General features: G+C 47.3%; 1 protein-coding gene across 1 annotated transcript in view; it reads left to right on the forward strand.

Moving 5' to 3' along the window:
- The window catches only part of EHMT1 (euchromatic histone lysine methyltransferase 1), a 114,545-nt gene that overhangs the window by 46,119 nt on the left and 53,037 nt on the right, over positions 1-15,389 (forward strand). The window contains exon 9 of the mRNA XM_007946987.2: positions 10,501-10,644. Coding sequence (XP_007945178.1) covers positions 10,501-10,644 — 144 coding nt within the window. The remainder of the gene's footprint in view (positions 1-10,500; positions 10,645-15,389) is intronic.

Genomic DNA, 15,389 nt, shown 5'->3' on the forward strand with positions numbered 1-15,389 from the left:
AAATAATCCGAGAAGCTGGACTATATGAAGAAGATCATGGCATCAGGATTGGAGGAAGAATCATTAACAACCTGTGATATGCTGAAGACACAACTTTGCTTGCTATAAGTGAGGATGACTTGAAGCACTTACTGATGAAGATTGAAGAATATAGTCTGCGGTATGGATTACACCTCATTATAAAGAAAACAAAAATTTTCACAATTGGACCTATAAGCAGCATCATGATAAATGGAGAAAAGATTGAAGTCAAAGACTGCATGTTACTTGGTTCTATAGTTAATACCAGCAGTAGTCAAGATACCAGATGTTATGTAGCATTGGGCAAATCTGCTGCAAAAGACCTCTTTTGAGTGCTAAAGAGCAAAGATATCCCCTTGAAGACTAAGGTGTGTCTGACATAATCCATGATATTTTCATTTGCCTCATATGCATGTGAGAGCAGGACAATGAAAAATGCCTATCTAAGCAATGTGATCGGAATCGTCCTTTGCTTTTAACTGAAATCAGCATATAAGAGTATTTGGTGTCTTCAAAAGCAAGGGCAATTTAAGAAATTTCAAATCTCTTCTGAATTCATATAGCTGAATGGGAGTAACCACACTTTGTTAACTCAATCAGAGAATGCATGTGTATCTTTCCCAACTGTGTAAAGCAAGTGCATGTACAAAACACACAAGGAAAAAGGAAGACCGAAGAAGAGTCCATGCTTTTGGGTTGTGTTGACGAAGAATGCAGAGAGTACCGTCATCTTCTAAAAGAACTAACAGATCTGATGTCCTGGAAGAAGTGTAGCTGGAATGTTCCTTGGAAGTGAGAATGGCCAGACTTCATCTCACCTACTTTGGTTATGTTCTCAGAAGGGACCATTCCCTGGAGAAGAATACCATGCTTGGTAAAGTGCAGGGTCAACGAAAAAGGGGAAGGCCTTCAATGAGATGGATTGACCCAGTGGCTGCACTAACAGGCTTAAGTATAGCAAGGATCGTGGGGCTGGCACGGGACTGGACAGTGTTTCGTTCTGCTGTACATAGGGTCTCTATGAGGCCGGGATAACTCCACAGCACCTAACAACAAGGAAGAACAGGTAATACTATTATTGTTCAAATATACACACCAACCACTAAGGACAAAGATGAAGAAATTGAAGATAGTTACAGATTTCTGCAATCTAAAACTGATCAAATACGCACTCAGGATGCACAGATGATTATTGGTGATTGGAATGCGAAAGTTGGCAATGAAGAGGGCTCAGTAGCTGGAAATCATGCCTTGGGGATAGAAATGACACTGGAGAGATGGCATGATAGAATTTTGCAAGACCAGTGCCTTATTCATTGCCAATACCTTTTCTCAACAATGTAAATGGTGACTACACATGTGGGCCTTACCAGATGGAATACATAGGAATCAAATTGACTACATCTGTGGAAGGAGACACTGGAGAAGCTCAGTATCATCAGTCAGAACAAGGCCAGGTGCCAACAGCAGATCAGACCATCAGTTGCTCATATGCAAGTTTATTTTGAAGGTGAAGAAAATTAAAACAGTTCCTTTAGAGTCAAAGTACAATCTTGAGTATATCCTATCTGAGTTTAGAGACCACCTCAAGAATCGACACATTGAACCCTAATGACTGGAGACCAGGCAAGTTGTGGGGTGATATCAAGGATATCATACGTGAAGAAAACAAAAGGTCATTGTTCTGGTTACCTAGTACTGCTGTGACAAGAATATACCACGAATGGGATGGCTTGAACAAACAGGAATTTATTCTATTACAATTCGGGAGGCTAGAAGTCCAAGTTCAAAGTGCCAGGCTCTAGGGGCTGGATGAAAGCCTTTCAACCTTGGGATTCAGCTCTGCCTCCTGTTCCTGGCCCATTGGAGCTAGAGGCTTTTCTTCACTCAGACAGCTGCTGGCTGCTGAGACTGACAAACCCAAGGTTGACAAGTAAAATGGCACAGTCCTGATGTTACTGAACCCCATGGCAGACCATTAATTTAAGTCAGCAGAGCATGGCAGGCTGCTGAACAATGACACAGTTACACGCAGGGTTCAAGCATGCCATAAGCTAGAGACCATTTACAAAGCTATTTCTTATATATGGGAAGCACACCACATCCATAAAGGAGCTACTTAGCTGCTTGTGGTAGATCCCACCACAAAGTTGATTGCTAGTCTCATCATGGGGAATAACTATCACCAGCTGCCCAGCCACTCAATCAGGCCCAACCAAGTTGACATACAACTTTAACTACCACAGTCCAAAATGGGTATCAAGATACAATAATACCAGTAATACCCAAAGTGATCTGTAGGTACAATGCGATCCTAATTCAGATTCCATCATCTTTCTTTAAAGAGATGAAAAATGAATTGCTAGCTTTATATGGAAAGGAAAAAGACCATGGATAAGTAAAGCACTACTAAGGAAGAAGAACGAAGTAGGAGGCCTCACACCCTCTGATCTCAAAACCTACTGTACAGCCAGGTAGTTAAAACAACCTGCTACTGGTACAACAGAGACATAGACCAGTGGAACAGAACTGAGAACCCAGAAGTAAATCTAGCCACCTATGGATGACAAAGAGACAAAGCTTATTAAATGGGGAAGAGATAGTCTCTTTAATAAACAGCATCAGCAAAACTGGGTATCCATGTGCAGAGAAGTGAAGCAAGACCCAGTCTCACATCATACATGAAAATGAACTCATGTGGCATTAAAGATCTGAACGTGAAACTTAAAACCATAAAGGCCACCAAAGGGAAAATCAGGGACAAGCTTAAGGGCCCTAATCAGGGCCTAAATGCACTATCAAATATAACTAAAAACGCACAAACACCTGAAGACAAAATAGATACTAGGGCCTCCTGAAAATTGTGTACTTCGTGCACATTGAAAGATTTCCTCAAAAGAGTAAAAAGAACGCACAGACTGGGGAAAAATTTTTGACAATATCAGACAAGGGGCTAATCTTTAAAATTTATAGGAAGCTTCAACACCTTAACAACAAAATAACCCGATTTTAAAATGGGCAGATGACATGAACAGATACTTCACCAAAGAAGACATTCAGGCAGCTAATAAACACACAAAGAAATGCTTGCGATCATTGCCATTAGAGAGATGCAAATCAAAACAGTAATGAGCTATCATGTCACCTCAGCACTAAGAGCAAACCCTAAAAAATCAGAAACAACAAATGTGGGCAAGAATATGGAGAGACTGGAACCTTCATACATTGTTGATGGGACTGTAAAAGTGTGTAACCATTGTGGAAAATGATATCGTGCTTCCTTAAAAATCTGGAAATTGAGACACCATATGATCCAGCAATCCTACTTCTAGGTCTGTGTCATAGAGAAATAAAAGCCATGACACAAACAGATACATGCATGCCCATATTCATCACACTATTCACAACAGTTAAAAGATAGAAACAGCCTAAATGCCCGTCAGTGGAGGGATGGTTCACCATGCTGGTACATACAACATTGGAGTACTACACAATGTTAAAGAGAAATGATGAATCTGAAACATTTCCTGACTTACATGAATGTAGACACCATTATGCTGAATTAAGTTAATCAGTCATTAAAGGACAAATATTATATGTGAGACCACTGTTGTAAAAAGTTAGGACAAGGGTTTCACAAAAGATGAACTATTCTTTGATGGTTGCCAGGGATGGGTGGGGGAAGAAGGTAAACCGCCAACGAGAGGGGAGATGCACATTAACTTGGGTGAATGGGAAATCAGTCAGTCAATAAAAAAATCAGTAATAAATTTTAAAAGCACAGATGTCAGAAAAGATGCTGAAATTTGCTCTTGAATGTAGAGTACCTAAAGTGAATGGAGGAAAAGGGGAGGCAAGAGCTAAACAGAAGATTTCAAAGGGCAGATAGAGAAGACAAAGTGAATTATTACAATGAAGTGTTCAAGGACTTGGTTTAGAAAACCAAAAAGGAAGAACATGCTCACTCTTTCTCAAGCTAAAAGAAGTGAAGAAAAGATTCAAGCCTTGAGTTGCAATATTGAAGGATTCTGTGGGCAAGATACTGAATGATACAGGAGGCATCAAGATGAAGGCATATACCGTCACTGTACGCAGAAAAATTGGTCAGTGTTCATCCATATCAGGAGATAGCAAGTGATCAAGGACCGATGGTGTTGAAGGAAGAAGCCCAAGCAGTGCTGAAGGACTGGTGAGAAACACGGCTCCGGGAATTGACAGAACACCAATTGAGAGGGTTCACCACACAGACACCACACTGGAAGCATTCATGCAGCTAAGCCAAGAAGTTCGGACAGCAGCTATCTGTCTTCCAGTCGAATGGAAGATATCCATATTCATGCCCATTCCAAAGAAGGTGATCTAATAGAATACAAAAATCATTGAACATATCACACACAAGTAAAATTTTGCTAAAAATAATTCAAAAGTAGTAGCAGAAGTGTATATTAACAATTACTACCGGAAATTCAAGTCAGACTCAAAAGGGGATATGGAATGAGGGATACCATTGCTGACATCACATGGATCTTGGCTAAAAGCAAACAATATCAGAAAAGTATTTACCTGTTTGATTATGCAAAGGCATTTGACTGTGTGGCTCATAGCAAATTACGCATGACATTATGAAAAATGGGAATTCCAGAACACTTAATTGTGCTCATGAGAAACCTGTGCCTAGATCAAGAGGCAGTCCTTCTAACAGAACAAGGGGGTACGGCATGGTTTTAAATCAGGAAAGGTTTGCATCAGGGTTGTATTCCCTCACTGTACTTATCCAGTCTGTATGCTGAGCAAAAAAATCAAAGAAGCTGAACTTTGTAAAGAACAAGCAGCATCAGGATTGGAGGAAGAGTCATTAACCACCTACATGCGATATGCAAATAGCACAGCTTGCTTAGAGAAAGCAACTCAGACTTGAAGCACTTGCTAATGAAAACCAAAGACTACAGCCTTCAGTGTGGATTACACCTCAACTTAAAACAAAACTCCTCACAACTGCACCAATAAGCAGCATCTTAATAAATGAAGAAAAGATTTTAGTTGTTAAAAATTTCATTTTACTTGTATCTACAATCAATACCATGGAAGTGACAGCCAGGAAATCAAACAATGTATTGGATTGGGAAAATCTGCTGCAAAGGACCTCTTTAAAAGTGTTTAAGAGCAAAGAGGACTAAGGTGCGTCTGACCCAAGCCATGGTATTTTCAGTAGCTTCGTATGCGTGTGAGAGCTGCATAGTGAATAAGGAAGACTGCGGAATAATTGATGCTTTTGAATTATGGTGTTAGTGAAAAATATTGAAGGCACCACAGACTGCTGGTGGAACGAACAAATCTGTCTTGGAGGAAGTGCAGCCAGAATATCCTTTAGAAGGCAGAATGGCCAGACTTTGTATCTCATACATTGGTCTTGTCAGAAGGGACTAGTCCCTGGAGGAGAATATCTTTCTGGGTAAAGTGGAGGGTCAGTGAAAAAATGGAAGACCCTCAATGAAGTGAATTGACACAGTCGCTGCAGATAGACTCAAGCTTAGCGAGAATTGTAAAGATGGTGCACCTCTAGGTAGTGTTTCTTTCTGTTGTACCTGTGTACCTATGTAGGGTCACTGAGTCAGGTCTGACTCAACAACAACTAACAAGCACCGCAAGAACGAACAGTTCTGTCTTGAAAGAAGTGCAGCCAGAATGCTCCTTAATGGCGAGGCTTTGTCTCTCCTACTTTGGTCATGTTGTCCAAAGGGACTCATCTCTGGAGAAGGAATCATTCGTGTTTGGTAAAGTAGAGAGAAAAAAAGACGAAGACGATTGCAAGGTGGACTGACATGGTGGGTGCAACTATGGACCCATATGGCAGCGATTGTGAGAATGAGGCAGGACTGGGCCATGTGTCGTTCTGTTGTGCATGGGGTTGCTATGAGTCGCAACTGACTAGCTGGCACGTAACAACAACAAAATGTATTTCATGCTTCCCCCAGTCCTCTAGTCATTGTAGTTGTACGAAGCTCACTCTCTAGTGTAGGGTAGGCAGCAGTTTGATTGTAAATGTTCTGGGGTTTGTGCACCAATCTCTGTCACACATGGTCAGCTCTGCCATTTTAGCACAAAAGTAAGTGAGATCACTGTGTCCCAGTGAATCTTTTATTTTCTTGAGTAGGCAGCTGGTTAATGGAGTTTGTGGGCTGTAATTTGCCAACCCCTTGTCTGGTAAACTCCTCAGGAAGGGCTTATGGAAGCAATATTCCCTAAGTTCTTACATGTCTCTATGCTTCCGGCTTGGAAGTCAGTTTTGCTGGGTATAGATTGTGGTTCATACTTCATTTCCTTGTTACCAGGTCCCATTGAGTCACCTCAGATTCACAGTGACCCTGTATACAACAGAACAAAAGATTGCCCCATCTTCCATTGTCCTTACAGTCCCTGCTAAGCTTGAGCCCCTCATTGCAGCCACTGTGTCAGTCCGTCTTGCTGAGGATCTGAGCCTCTTGAGGATTCCCTTGGGTATTTTAACTGTGTCACTCCATTTTCTTCTGGCACACAGCAGTGCTGTGTGTTGGTGTCTGACTTGCTTTGTCCTACAAATCACATGCTCTTTTTTCTTGATACTTAATGTTGTTTTTTCATCTTCAGTATATATAGTTTCAATTTTTTTTTTTTAAATCTTTAAGAATGTTTTCTCAGATGTTAGCTTTTAGTGTTTTTATTTCCTTCGCGTTTTGTTTTCAGGAATTCCTATTTGTGTGAGGTACCTTACTTGCCTCTATTTTCAGTATTTATAACTTTTGTTTGAATCTTTGTGTTTTTGTTTAATTTCCTGTGTATTTTTTAAAGTTGCCTCTTTTTTATCTTCTATTTCTATTTAGGTATTTAGTCTTCAACTCTTATATGAATTTTATTTCTGATTCTTTCCTGAGTTCTGTCAAATTGTTTTTGAGGTTTTTTTTTTTTTTTTCTTATTTATGTTCTTTCCTCTCTTGTGTCATCTTCCTAGTATTTTATAGATCATCTCGAGACAGCTGTGTCTTAGGCTGCATTATAGAAGAAGAATGCGTGAAGCTTATGTATGTATGTATGTATGTATGTATGTGTGTATGAAGAGAGAGAGAGATTGATCTCAAGGAAGTAGCTTACTCAGTTGTAGAGGCTGACAAGTCTCAAGTGCATGGGTCAGACGTAGGCTGGAGGCCTCACCTGGCTCACGTAGCTGTGGGGGTTTATAAACCCAAGATCATCAGCAGGTAATATGGCTGGCTGTTGTCTCACAGGCTGTGAAGAAACAGTCCCAAGATCAGCATGCAGTACCTCAGGCCACTGGTTCAAGTCCAGGAGCCAGAGGTGATGAGATGAGCCAGAAGCAGGATCCAGATGGAGTAAAAGGCCTGAGAGCTTTGTCAGAATATCCGTATGTAGCGGAGACAGGCCACATCCCTGAGGAAACTGCCTTTCAACTCATTGGCTGCTCATAGCAGATCTGATCATGGAGGTGATTACATTCTCTCAGAGCTCATCATGGGGAATGACTTCATCATAACTGCCAAACCCTTTGAGAGGCATGGCCTAGCCACGTTGACACACCACTGGAACCATCCCAAGCAGGTTGTAGTTCTGTCTGGGAGTCCACCTTTGTGGTGTGCCGTCAATTGTCTCTGGAGATGTTACGTTCAGCCTTTTCCTTATTCTGCAGATTTTGTATGGAAGTTGACTTTTCCTTTTCGGTTGCACACTTTCATTAGATGGTAGTTTCAGGAAGATACCTGCCTTCCCAGAGCTCCCTCTTCATTTTTTTTGTGTAATGAGAAACGTGGTGGCTTGCCCTCGGTGCCAGCTTGGTTCTCCTTGCTTTCTCCCATTGTGGATGAGAGCAGCAGCTCAGAGTGTGATTTGGGGATGTCTGGAAGTTCCCAAGACTCCTTTCAGGAGTCTGCCGTCCAACCTGTTCAGAGTCATCCGCCTTTCCCCTCCCCCAGCACCAGCATGCGGCGGCGTTGCCGGGGTGAGGTGGAGTGTGTGCCTGCCTTGGTTTGGCCGTGTGGATCCGTGAGTTGCACCTCCAGTGTTCCAGATCAAGGCACTGGGAGGGGCCCCATTTAGAGCCACACAGGCCCGGGGCTTTACTGATACAGTCTGAGGTTCTCAGAAACCCCTGCTTGTCAAGTTTGGGTCTAGTTTCAAAGAAGAGCTGTAGTATGCGAGCGACCACTCATGTCCACAGTTCACCTGCCCCCAGTGCACCAGTGGATAAGATCAGCCACTGTCTTTCTGAACCAGATTTTGGAGTCTCTCAGCAGCGTCAAGCAGTGCTGTCAGCGACGTTCTTTGCTCGTGAGACTGTGTCTATTTTTTTTTTTTTTTCCATTAATATATGTTCTTTGTGCTAACGTGTGGTAGATTTACTCGTACTTTAAATTACTATTTTAAAATTTTCTCAGTGTTAATTTCTAATGTGGAAAGTATCAGTGGATGGAACACACAGTCCCCAAGTTCTGGGGCCTCTAAGTTTTAAGAGAGTAGAAGGGCCTGACGCCGAGGATTCCAGGGGCCCTGAGCCAGAGCCCCTTTCCTCAGCCTGGTTGTCCCTGTCCTGCTCGGTCTGATTTAGTTCCCACAGGTTCTCCATTCCTGAACCCTGCACTAGAGGGTCCCCTGTGGGTCAGCTCGGGGCTCCTGGAGGCTGGGCTGCTCCACCCTCGGGGCCCCTGGGTCTCTTGGCTTGACTTAAGCCACAGTGGAGGGCAGGCTAAGCTCTGGCCTCCTGATGGCCCTGGTCAGCGCTTCTGGTCATCTGCGTTCTGCTGGTTTGGGGCCCACAGTGCTGTCTCCTCGCCGTCTTCTCTTCCCACACAGACAAGACTGTGCAAGTCTTGGGGCTCCTGGTGCTTTGTCTCTGCCCACTTGTAGTGTGCTGCTTCCCTGGCTTTGTTGTTATGTTGCCCGTGGGTGTTGCCTTTGCTCTCTGGTTGCTCTCTTGGCCCGCAGACACATAGGTTTTTTGGGGGTGATTGCTTTGTTGAGTGGTGACATACGCCCTAACCATCACCAGAAGTCCTCCTTTCTTGTGGACATCTTAGTGGCCTCTTCTGCCTTGCTCAGGCCCAGTCCCTTCATGCACATGTGCTCTTATGCAACCCATTACCCAAACTAGTAAGGGCTCCTATTTAGAGAGTAAGGAGCTCTGGTGGGGCAGTGGGTAAGGCATTTGGCTGATAACCAGAAGGTCAGAGGTTCGAACCCACCAGCTGCTGCATGGGAAGAAGATGAGGAATCTACTTCCATGAAGATTTACAGCCTTGGAAATCTAATGGGGTGGCTATGAGTCAGAATTCACTTGATGGCAGTGGGTTTGGTTTCTTTTGTTTACTTAGAGTGGCCCCTGCTGCTACCTCCTACCCCTGTGCCATGCACCCCTGTACCAGTCAGCGCTGGCTCTGTCTGGTTTTATGTGGGGATTCCAGGAGGCTGCCCTGGGCCACTGCTGCCTTCCCAGAACTCCTGGCTCCTCTCTGGCCAGTAACACTCTGTCAGACTAGCTGACTCAGGCCATGTCTCTTTGCATGTGGTCTGTATGGGTGGTGTTCACGGCGGTGTGCTCTGCAGCTCTGTCACAGGACTCTGGGCACCTGTGTGGGTGCTGCCCAATTAGACTTCAGGTGAGGGCTGTAAACACCAGCTTGCATTTCCTGAGGCTTCACAGGAAGTTTGGGCAAGGCTGGCAGCGGGTCCTTGGACAGGGTGCAGAGGGAAAGGGCTAGGTCAGGATTCTGACCGTGCTGTCCCTTGATGATCTATTGTTCGTTTCTGGGCCTTGGTAGTTCTTCTCTGGTGAATTGCTACTGCTTTGCTTATCCGGCTGTTGGGTTATTCTCTCCTCCTCATTGGTTGTAAGAGAGCCCTTTGCCAGGTATGCTGCACAGGGCATATGTCCTGGTCTCTGCCCTGTTAGGGCAGCTCTGTGCTTGCACCCCCCACACTGTGGCCTCCCCCAGGCCCTTGAGTCTTTGTGCTTCCCACTGCTGAGTCTCAGCCATCACCTCCGTGGGGGAGCTCCTCAGACTCAACCTGCTGCCGTCCCCACTTCTGGCCTGTGACGTTCATTCCATTTGGCTTGGTGTGTGCTGCTCGACCAAATGCGTCCATTTTTCTTTGATGCCCAGGGATTAGAGCACAGTGACGTTTTCCTCGATTGCTGCCTGAGTAAACAGCCTGCTACTCTGTACAGCACATGCACACTCCTGCTCCTCACACTGAATGTGCATTGACAGGTAGTGTGGCTGTGTCTTTCAGGCGGGTGAAGGACAGTCCCATCGTGTCTTCGAGCCTCCTGGAGTGCTGGGTGGGAGGAGGCATCCACTCATGTATATGTGTGCTGGTCACCTGCTGTGTGCTGGAGCTACGCTAGTCCCAGCCCCTTGGCGCCCAGTGGACAGGCGGGTGGCTCACCTCGTGCTTTGTGACTGAAGCCTGTGTCTGTCTGTCTGTCCACAGCTAGGCCGGTGCACCAACAGCGTGGCCAAGTTTGACCTGATGCGCCCATCCAACAGTGTGCCGCTCCTGGTGCTGTGTGAAGACCACAGAGCACGGATGGTGAAGCACCAGTGCTGCCCGGGCTGTGGCTACTTCTGCACGGCGGTAAATGCACCGTGGGGCTATGCACATCTACACGCATGTGCATGCACACACACACGCACGCGCATACACACACACATACGCACACATACACTCTCACATATACATACTCAAACACACATACACACACACCTGCCTCACACGCCCTCACTTGAGCCTTGTCCTGAACTCCTACTCCCTTCCACAGCCTCACTCGGTGTTGAGGTGATAACACCAGCACCCCTTCCCTAGTCCGTCCCAGGATTTGAGCTCCCTCAGGCCTCCCTTCTCATCTGGATCCTCCCTCCTGGGCATGAACGACAATGCACCAGTGGGGACATGGCATTGCTGCTCAGGGTGGACCCGATGTGGCTCCTGGGTGTGACCACAGGGCTGTCTGTCTATTCTGAGTGTCTGTGTGTCTTGTGTTCATTATAGCGCACAGCCTCCCTCCTCTTCATCCCAACTGGTGGCTTCCAGCTTCCTGAGAGCCCTGGGCCTTAGACCTCTGACCTGGGCCTTGCCTTGCCCACAGAGCAGGATTCTGAGTCTGATTCAGGTCTGAGTCTGCAGTGCCCTTCCCTGAGGGGGGGCGCCTCCCTCCTGCTCCCCTCCCCTCCTCTTTCATTCTGCTGCTGCTCTGTGGGTAACCTCACTGAGCCATGCGTGCCCAGCAGTGCTCGTGCAGATGCATGCGTGTCTGGCCCACCAAAGAGGCCTCGTCTCTGCTTCCTGCCAGGAGGTAGTCTTCTTACAGCTTCTTCTCACCCTTTCCTAAGATCATCAGGTTGCCTCGAATTGCACAAGCCCTGTTCTTGGGGATGCTGAGGGTGTCTGTCACCCTCCACTACCTTGCTCTGAGCCTCTGCCTTGGGGCTTTTCCCATCATGTGGCTTTTTCTGGGCCAGCCTTGGCCTGCAGGCCCTGCTGACCCAGGCGGCCATCCCCCTAGCCCCATTCTTCGGGCCCGCTGACCTGGGCAGCCGTCCCCTCAGCCCTGCCCTGCAGACCCTGCTGATCTGGGTGGTCGTCTCCCCAGCCCCTTTCTTCAGGCCCATCGACCTAGGTGACCATGCCCCCAGCCTTGCCCTACAGACCCCGATGCCCTGGGCGGCCACTTTCCACAGTGCACTCTGCCACCTTTCTCAGGAACAGTAGACTCTCCTGTACTGATCCTGGACGCCAGGCCTCTTGTGGGGTCCCGGCCCCTGTGGAGGCCTGGCGCCGCTTGGCTGGTTCCCTCAGGCCTCTGCCCTTGCTGCTGCCCATGCTCCGCCTCCCCCTCCCGAGCTGGCTGCAGGATGTGTGTCAGTTAATTGTCCTCTCTGTGCCCTGTCCACCCTCCCACTTGATTTAACCAGTGCCAGTGTGCCCCACCCCTACGCGGGCCCTCCTTGGCTCTGGCCCCATTTCAGCGTTGTCCTCAGCTCATGTGGCTCTCAGTCCTGAGAGATCCTGTGTCTGCTCTCCCTCTGTCCCCTCCCCCAACAACCCCTTGGTCCCAGCACTCATTGACTGCTCCCTTCTCTAGCACAGGCCTTCTAGAGGGGCCTGGCTTTAGGGTCTGGGCCATGTTTGTGCAGTTGGAGCGATGGAGGCTGTAACCGAGTGAGGGGAGGCCCCTTGATGCACCACGTGTTCACTGTATGCTTATAGTGCTGGGCCTGTGTTGTGACCCTTGGCCTGTGTTGGTGAGGGTGGGTGGTCATGGAGTGACTGAGGCCGGTAGTCAGCAGTCAGAGGCCACAGGGGCTGTGGGCTGAGCAGAGAGATGCCACTGGTGGCTTGGCCAGGCTATCTAGTCCCATGGGAGCTGCAGGGGCTCGAGAAGGTAAGGATGCTGCCAGTGTATAGGGGTGTGTGGCTGCCTTAGGAAGGTTCAACAGCTTCACCTGACATCCAAGGTCCTAGGGTCATCCCTGCCCTGTTAGGGAGTGGAGTGTCAGTGTGTGCTGTGCTGGCCCTGAAGTGGCACCACGTGGTGCGGGCATGGAGGCCCACCACTGTCGTCTGTGTCTGCACTGTGATGGGTGGCCTTCCCTTATGGCGGCCTCTTGTCAAGATGGTTTCAGATTTGCTGTCATCAGTTTGCAGTGATACCTCGAGGTACCTGGGCCTCTGGTTCCAGCGCTTCCACAGTAGCCACTGTTAGAAGCTGTGTCACCTTCTAGGGGAGAGCATATCTGTGTGTCTCAGAACACATGTCTTCTCTCCATGTCACCATGGGCGTCACCTAGCTCTGACTGTACTGTGACAGCAAAGCTGTCTGCTCTGTGTGATTCTGCTGTCTAGTGGGGCGAGGCCATGTGCTCTGTGATTGCCTGCTGTCTAGTGGGGTGAGGCCGTGTGCTCTGTGATTGTCTGCTGTCTAGTGGGGCGAGGCCGTGTGCTCTGTGATTGTCTGCTGTCTAGTGGGGCGAGGCCGTGTGCTCTGTGTGATTCTCTGCTGTCTAGTGGGGCGAGGCCGTGTGCTCTGTGTGACTCTGCTGTCTACTGGGGCGAGGCCGTGTGCTCTGTGATTCTGCTGTCTACTGGGGCGAGGCCGTGTGCTCTGTGTGATTCTCTGCTGTCTAGTGGGGCGACGCCGTGTGCTCTGTGTGATTCTCTGCTGTCTAGTGGGGCGACGCCGTGTGCTCTGTGTGATTCTCTGCTGTCTAGTGGGGCGAGGCCGTGTGCTCTGTGTGATTCTCTGGTGTCCAGTGGGGCGAGGCCGTGTGCTCTGTGATTCTGGTGTCTAGTGGGGCGAGGCCGTGTGTTCTGTGTGCTGTGTGATTCTAGGGGGATGAGCTACTGTTAGTGGCCCTTCTGTGCTGTTCTTTTGCTAGTTGTCTGTTCTGGGAGCATTCTCACTTCTGACTGTTTTTTAACAAATGCCCTGTGAACTTGGGTACTCAGCCTTGGCCTGGTGTATGTATGAGATGGCATTTTGCCGTATTTGTCTGTCTTTGTGGTGCTTTCCAACATACATGGGTTTCAAATTCTATGTAATCAAATTCAGTAGTCTTTTCTTTCATAATTTCTGCCTTTGTAACTGTGCTACACAGTGATTCCCCCATTCCAGTATGTGTACATGTTCGTAGGCACATATTTACCCAGATTTCATGCTAATATTTTGGTAGCTTTGTTTTTCACATTAAGTACTTAATATGCTTTGTATGATCTCAAGTTTGTAATAGTGTGAAGTGTGTATTTTTTATACCTGGGAGACTTAAGTACTAAGTTGTTAATTATGGGGTGGGGGTTACACAGCCCATAAGTTGACAAGTTACATATTTAACATTTGAAATGTTAATTATAAACATTGATTCTGTGATCAAAAAATGTATTTTAAAACAATTTAATGCAGTCTACAGCTCTTTATAGGGAGCTCTGGTAGTGTAGTGCCTAAGGTACTTGACTGCTAACCAGAAGGCTGGCAGTTCAAACCCACCAGCCACTTCTCAGAAGGAAGGTTGGGCAATCTACTTCTGTAGTGATACTGCCTCAGAAACCCAAGGAGAGGTCACTATAAGTTGGGTCCAACTCAACGCCACATAACAACAACAACACAGCTCTTGGTGTGAGATCTGAATCTAGTTTTCGTCAGGTGGCTGCTGGGTGAAATTCAGACTCCGGTCAGCCTGACTGGTAGCCAATAACCAAGCGACTGAGGTAGGAGAACAGAAAGGCTCTTTTACTTCCTTGGCCAAGGAAAGGAACAGCTGGGGCTAATGCCACCCAGACTGCCCCAAGGAAGGTTCCGTCAAGCATCCCTTCTATATAGTTTACAAACCAGGAAGTCATTCAGAATCATGGGTACATCCTTGTACATTGTCTGCAAGTGCAGTTAGGGTTATATACCTCTGCATACATTGCACGTGTAAAAAACGGCAGCTAAACTTCACCTAGAGGTGGAGAAGTTAATATTCATGAGGTGCTCAGTGACCTAGAGGTCACCTAGGACACCAAGATGGCTGCCAGATTGACTCCGGCTGGAAGGTCAGAGTGAGTAGGATGAGGGGAGGGGTGGCTCACTTAGCTGCCCTGCTTGTCTTGTAGATCAGGTGTACTCTGTCTTAAGGCATCTGTCACTTGTCTTTTACCACCTGTGGGGTGATTGATGGGGTGATTGGGCATTGGCATTAGCACACATCTGCCATGTGCACACATCCATAGCAGCCAGTCCTGTGCCTTTGGGACCTGGCGCACGCTCGTGCTCTCTGGGCCACCACCACTGTTCATCTGTGTCGTCACGCTCAAGCTCTTGTTTAACAGAACACAGCTCTTAATGGGTTTGTCTGGAGCATGAAAACCTACTAGGCTTTGCCTCTGTTGCCTGCATGGCCTTTGGATGCAGAGTGGTCTGTCTCTCATGCACTGTGCCCCACCCCAGCCCTAGCCTTTCCTTAGATGTGCCAGTTGCCATGTCTCTGTGTTCTGGTTGCTTAGTGCCGCTCTGACAAGAAATATACCACAAATGGGATGGCCTTAACAAACAGGAACTTACTCTTACAATTTAGAGGCTTTAAGTCCAAGTTCACAGTGCCAGGCTCTAGGGGCTGGGTGAAAGCCCCTCAACCTTGGGGTCCTGCTCCAGGCTCACTGGAGCTAGAGGTGTTTCTTCACTCAGACAGCTGCTGGCTGCTGAGGCTGAGAAGCCCCAAGGTTGACAGGTAAAAAGGCACAGTCCCGATGTTACCAAACCACATGGCAGGCCGTTAACTTAAGTCCATTATAAGTACCAAGCTCAGCAGAGCATAGTGGGCTGCTGAGCAATGACACAGCTACAT

Source organism: Orycteropus afer, unplaced genomic scaffold (genome assembly GCF_000298275.1).
Source record: "Orycteropus afer afer isolate SDZICR_OR568_19922 unplaced genomic scaffold, OryAfe1.0 scaffold00174, whole genome shotgun sequence".
Classification (NCBI taxonomy): Eukaryota; Metazoa; Chordata; class Mammalia; order Tubulidentata; family Orycteropodidae; genus Orycteropus; species Orycteropus afer.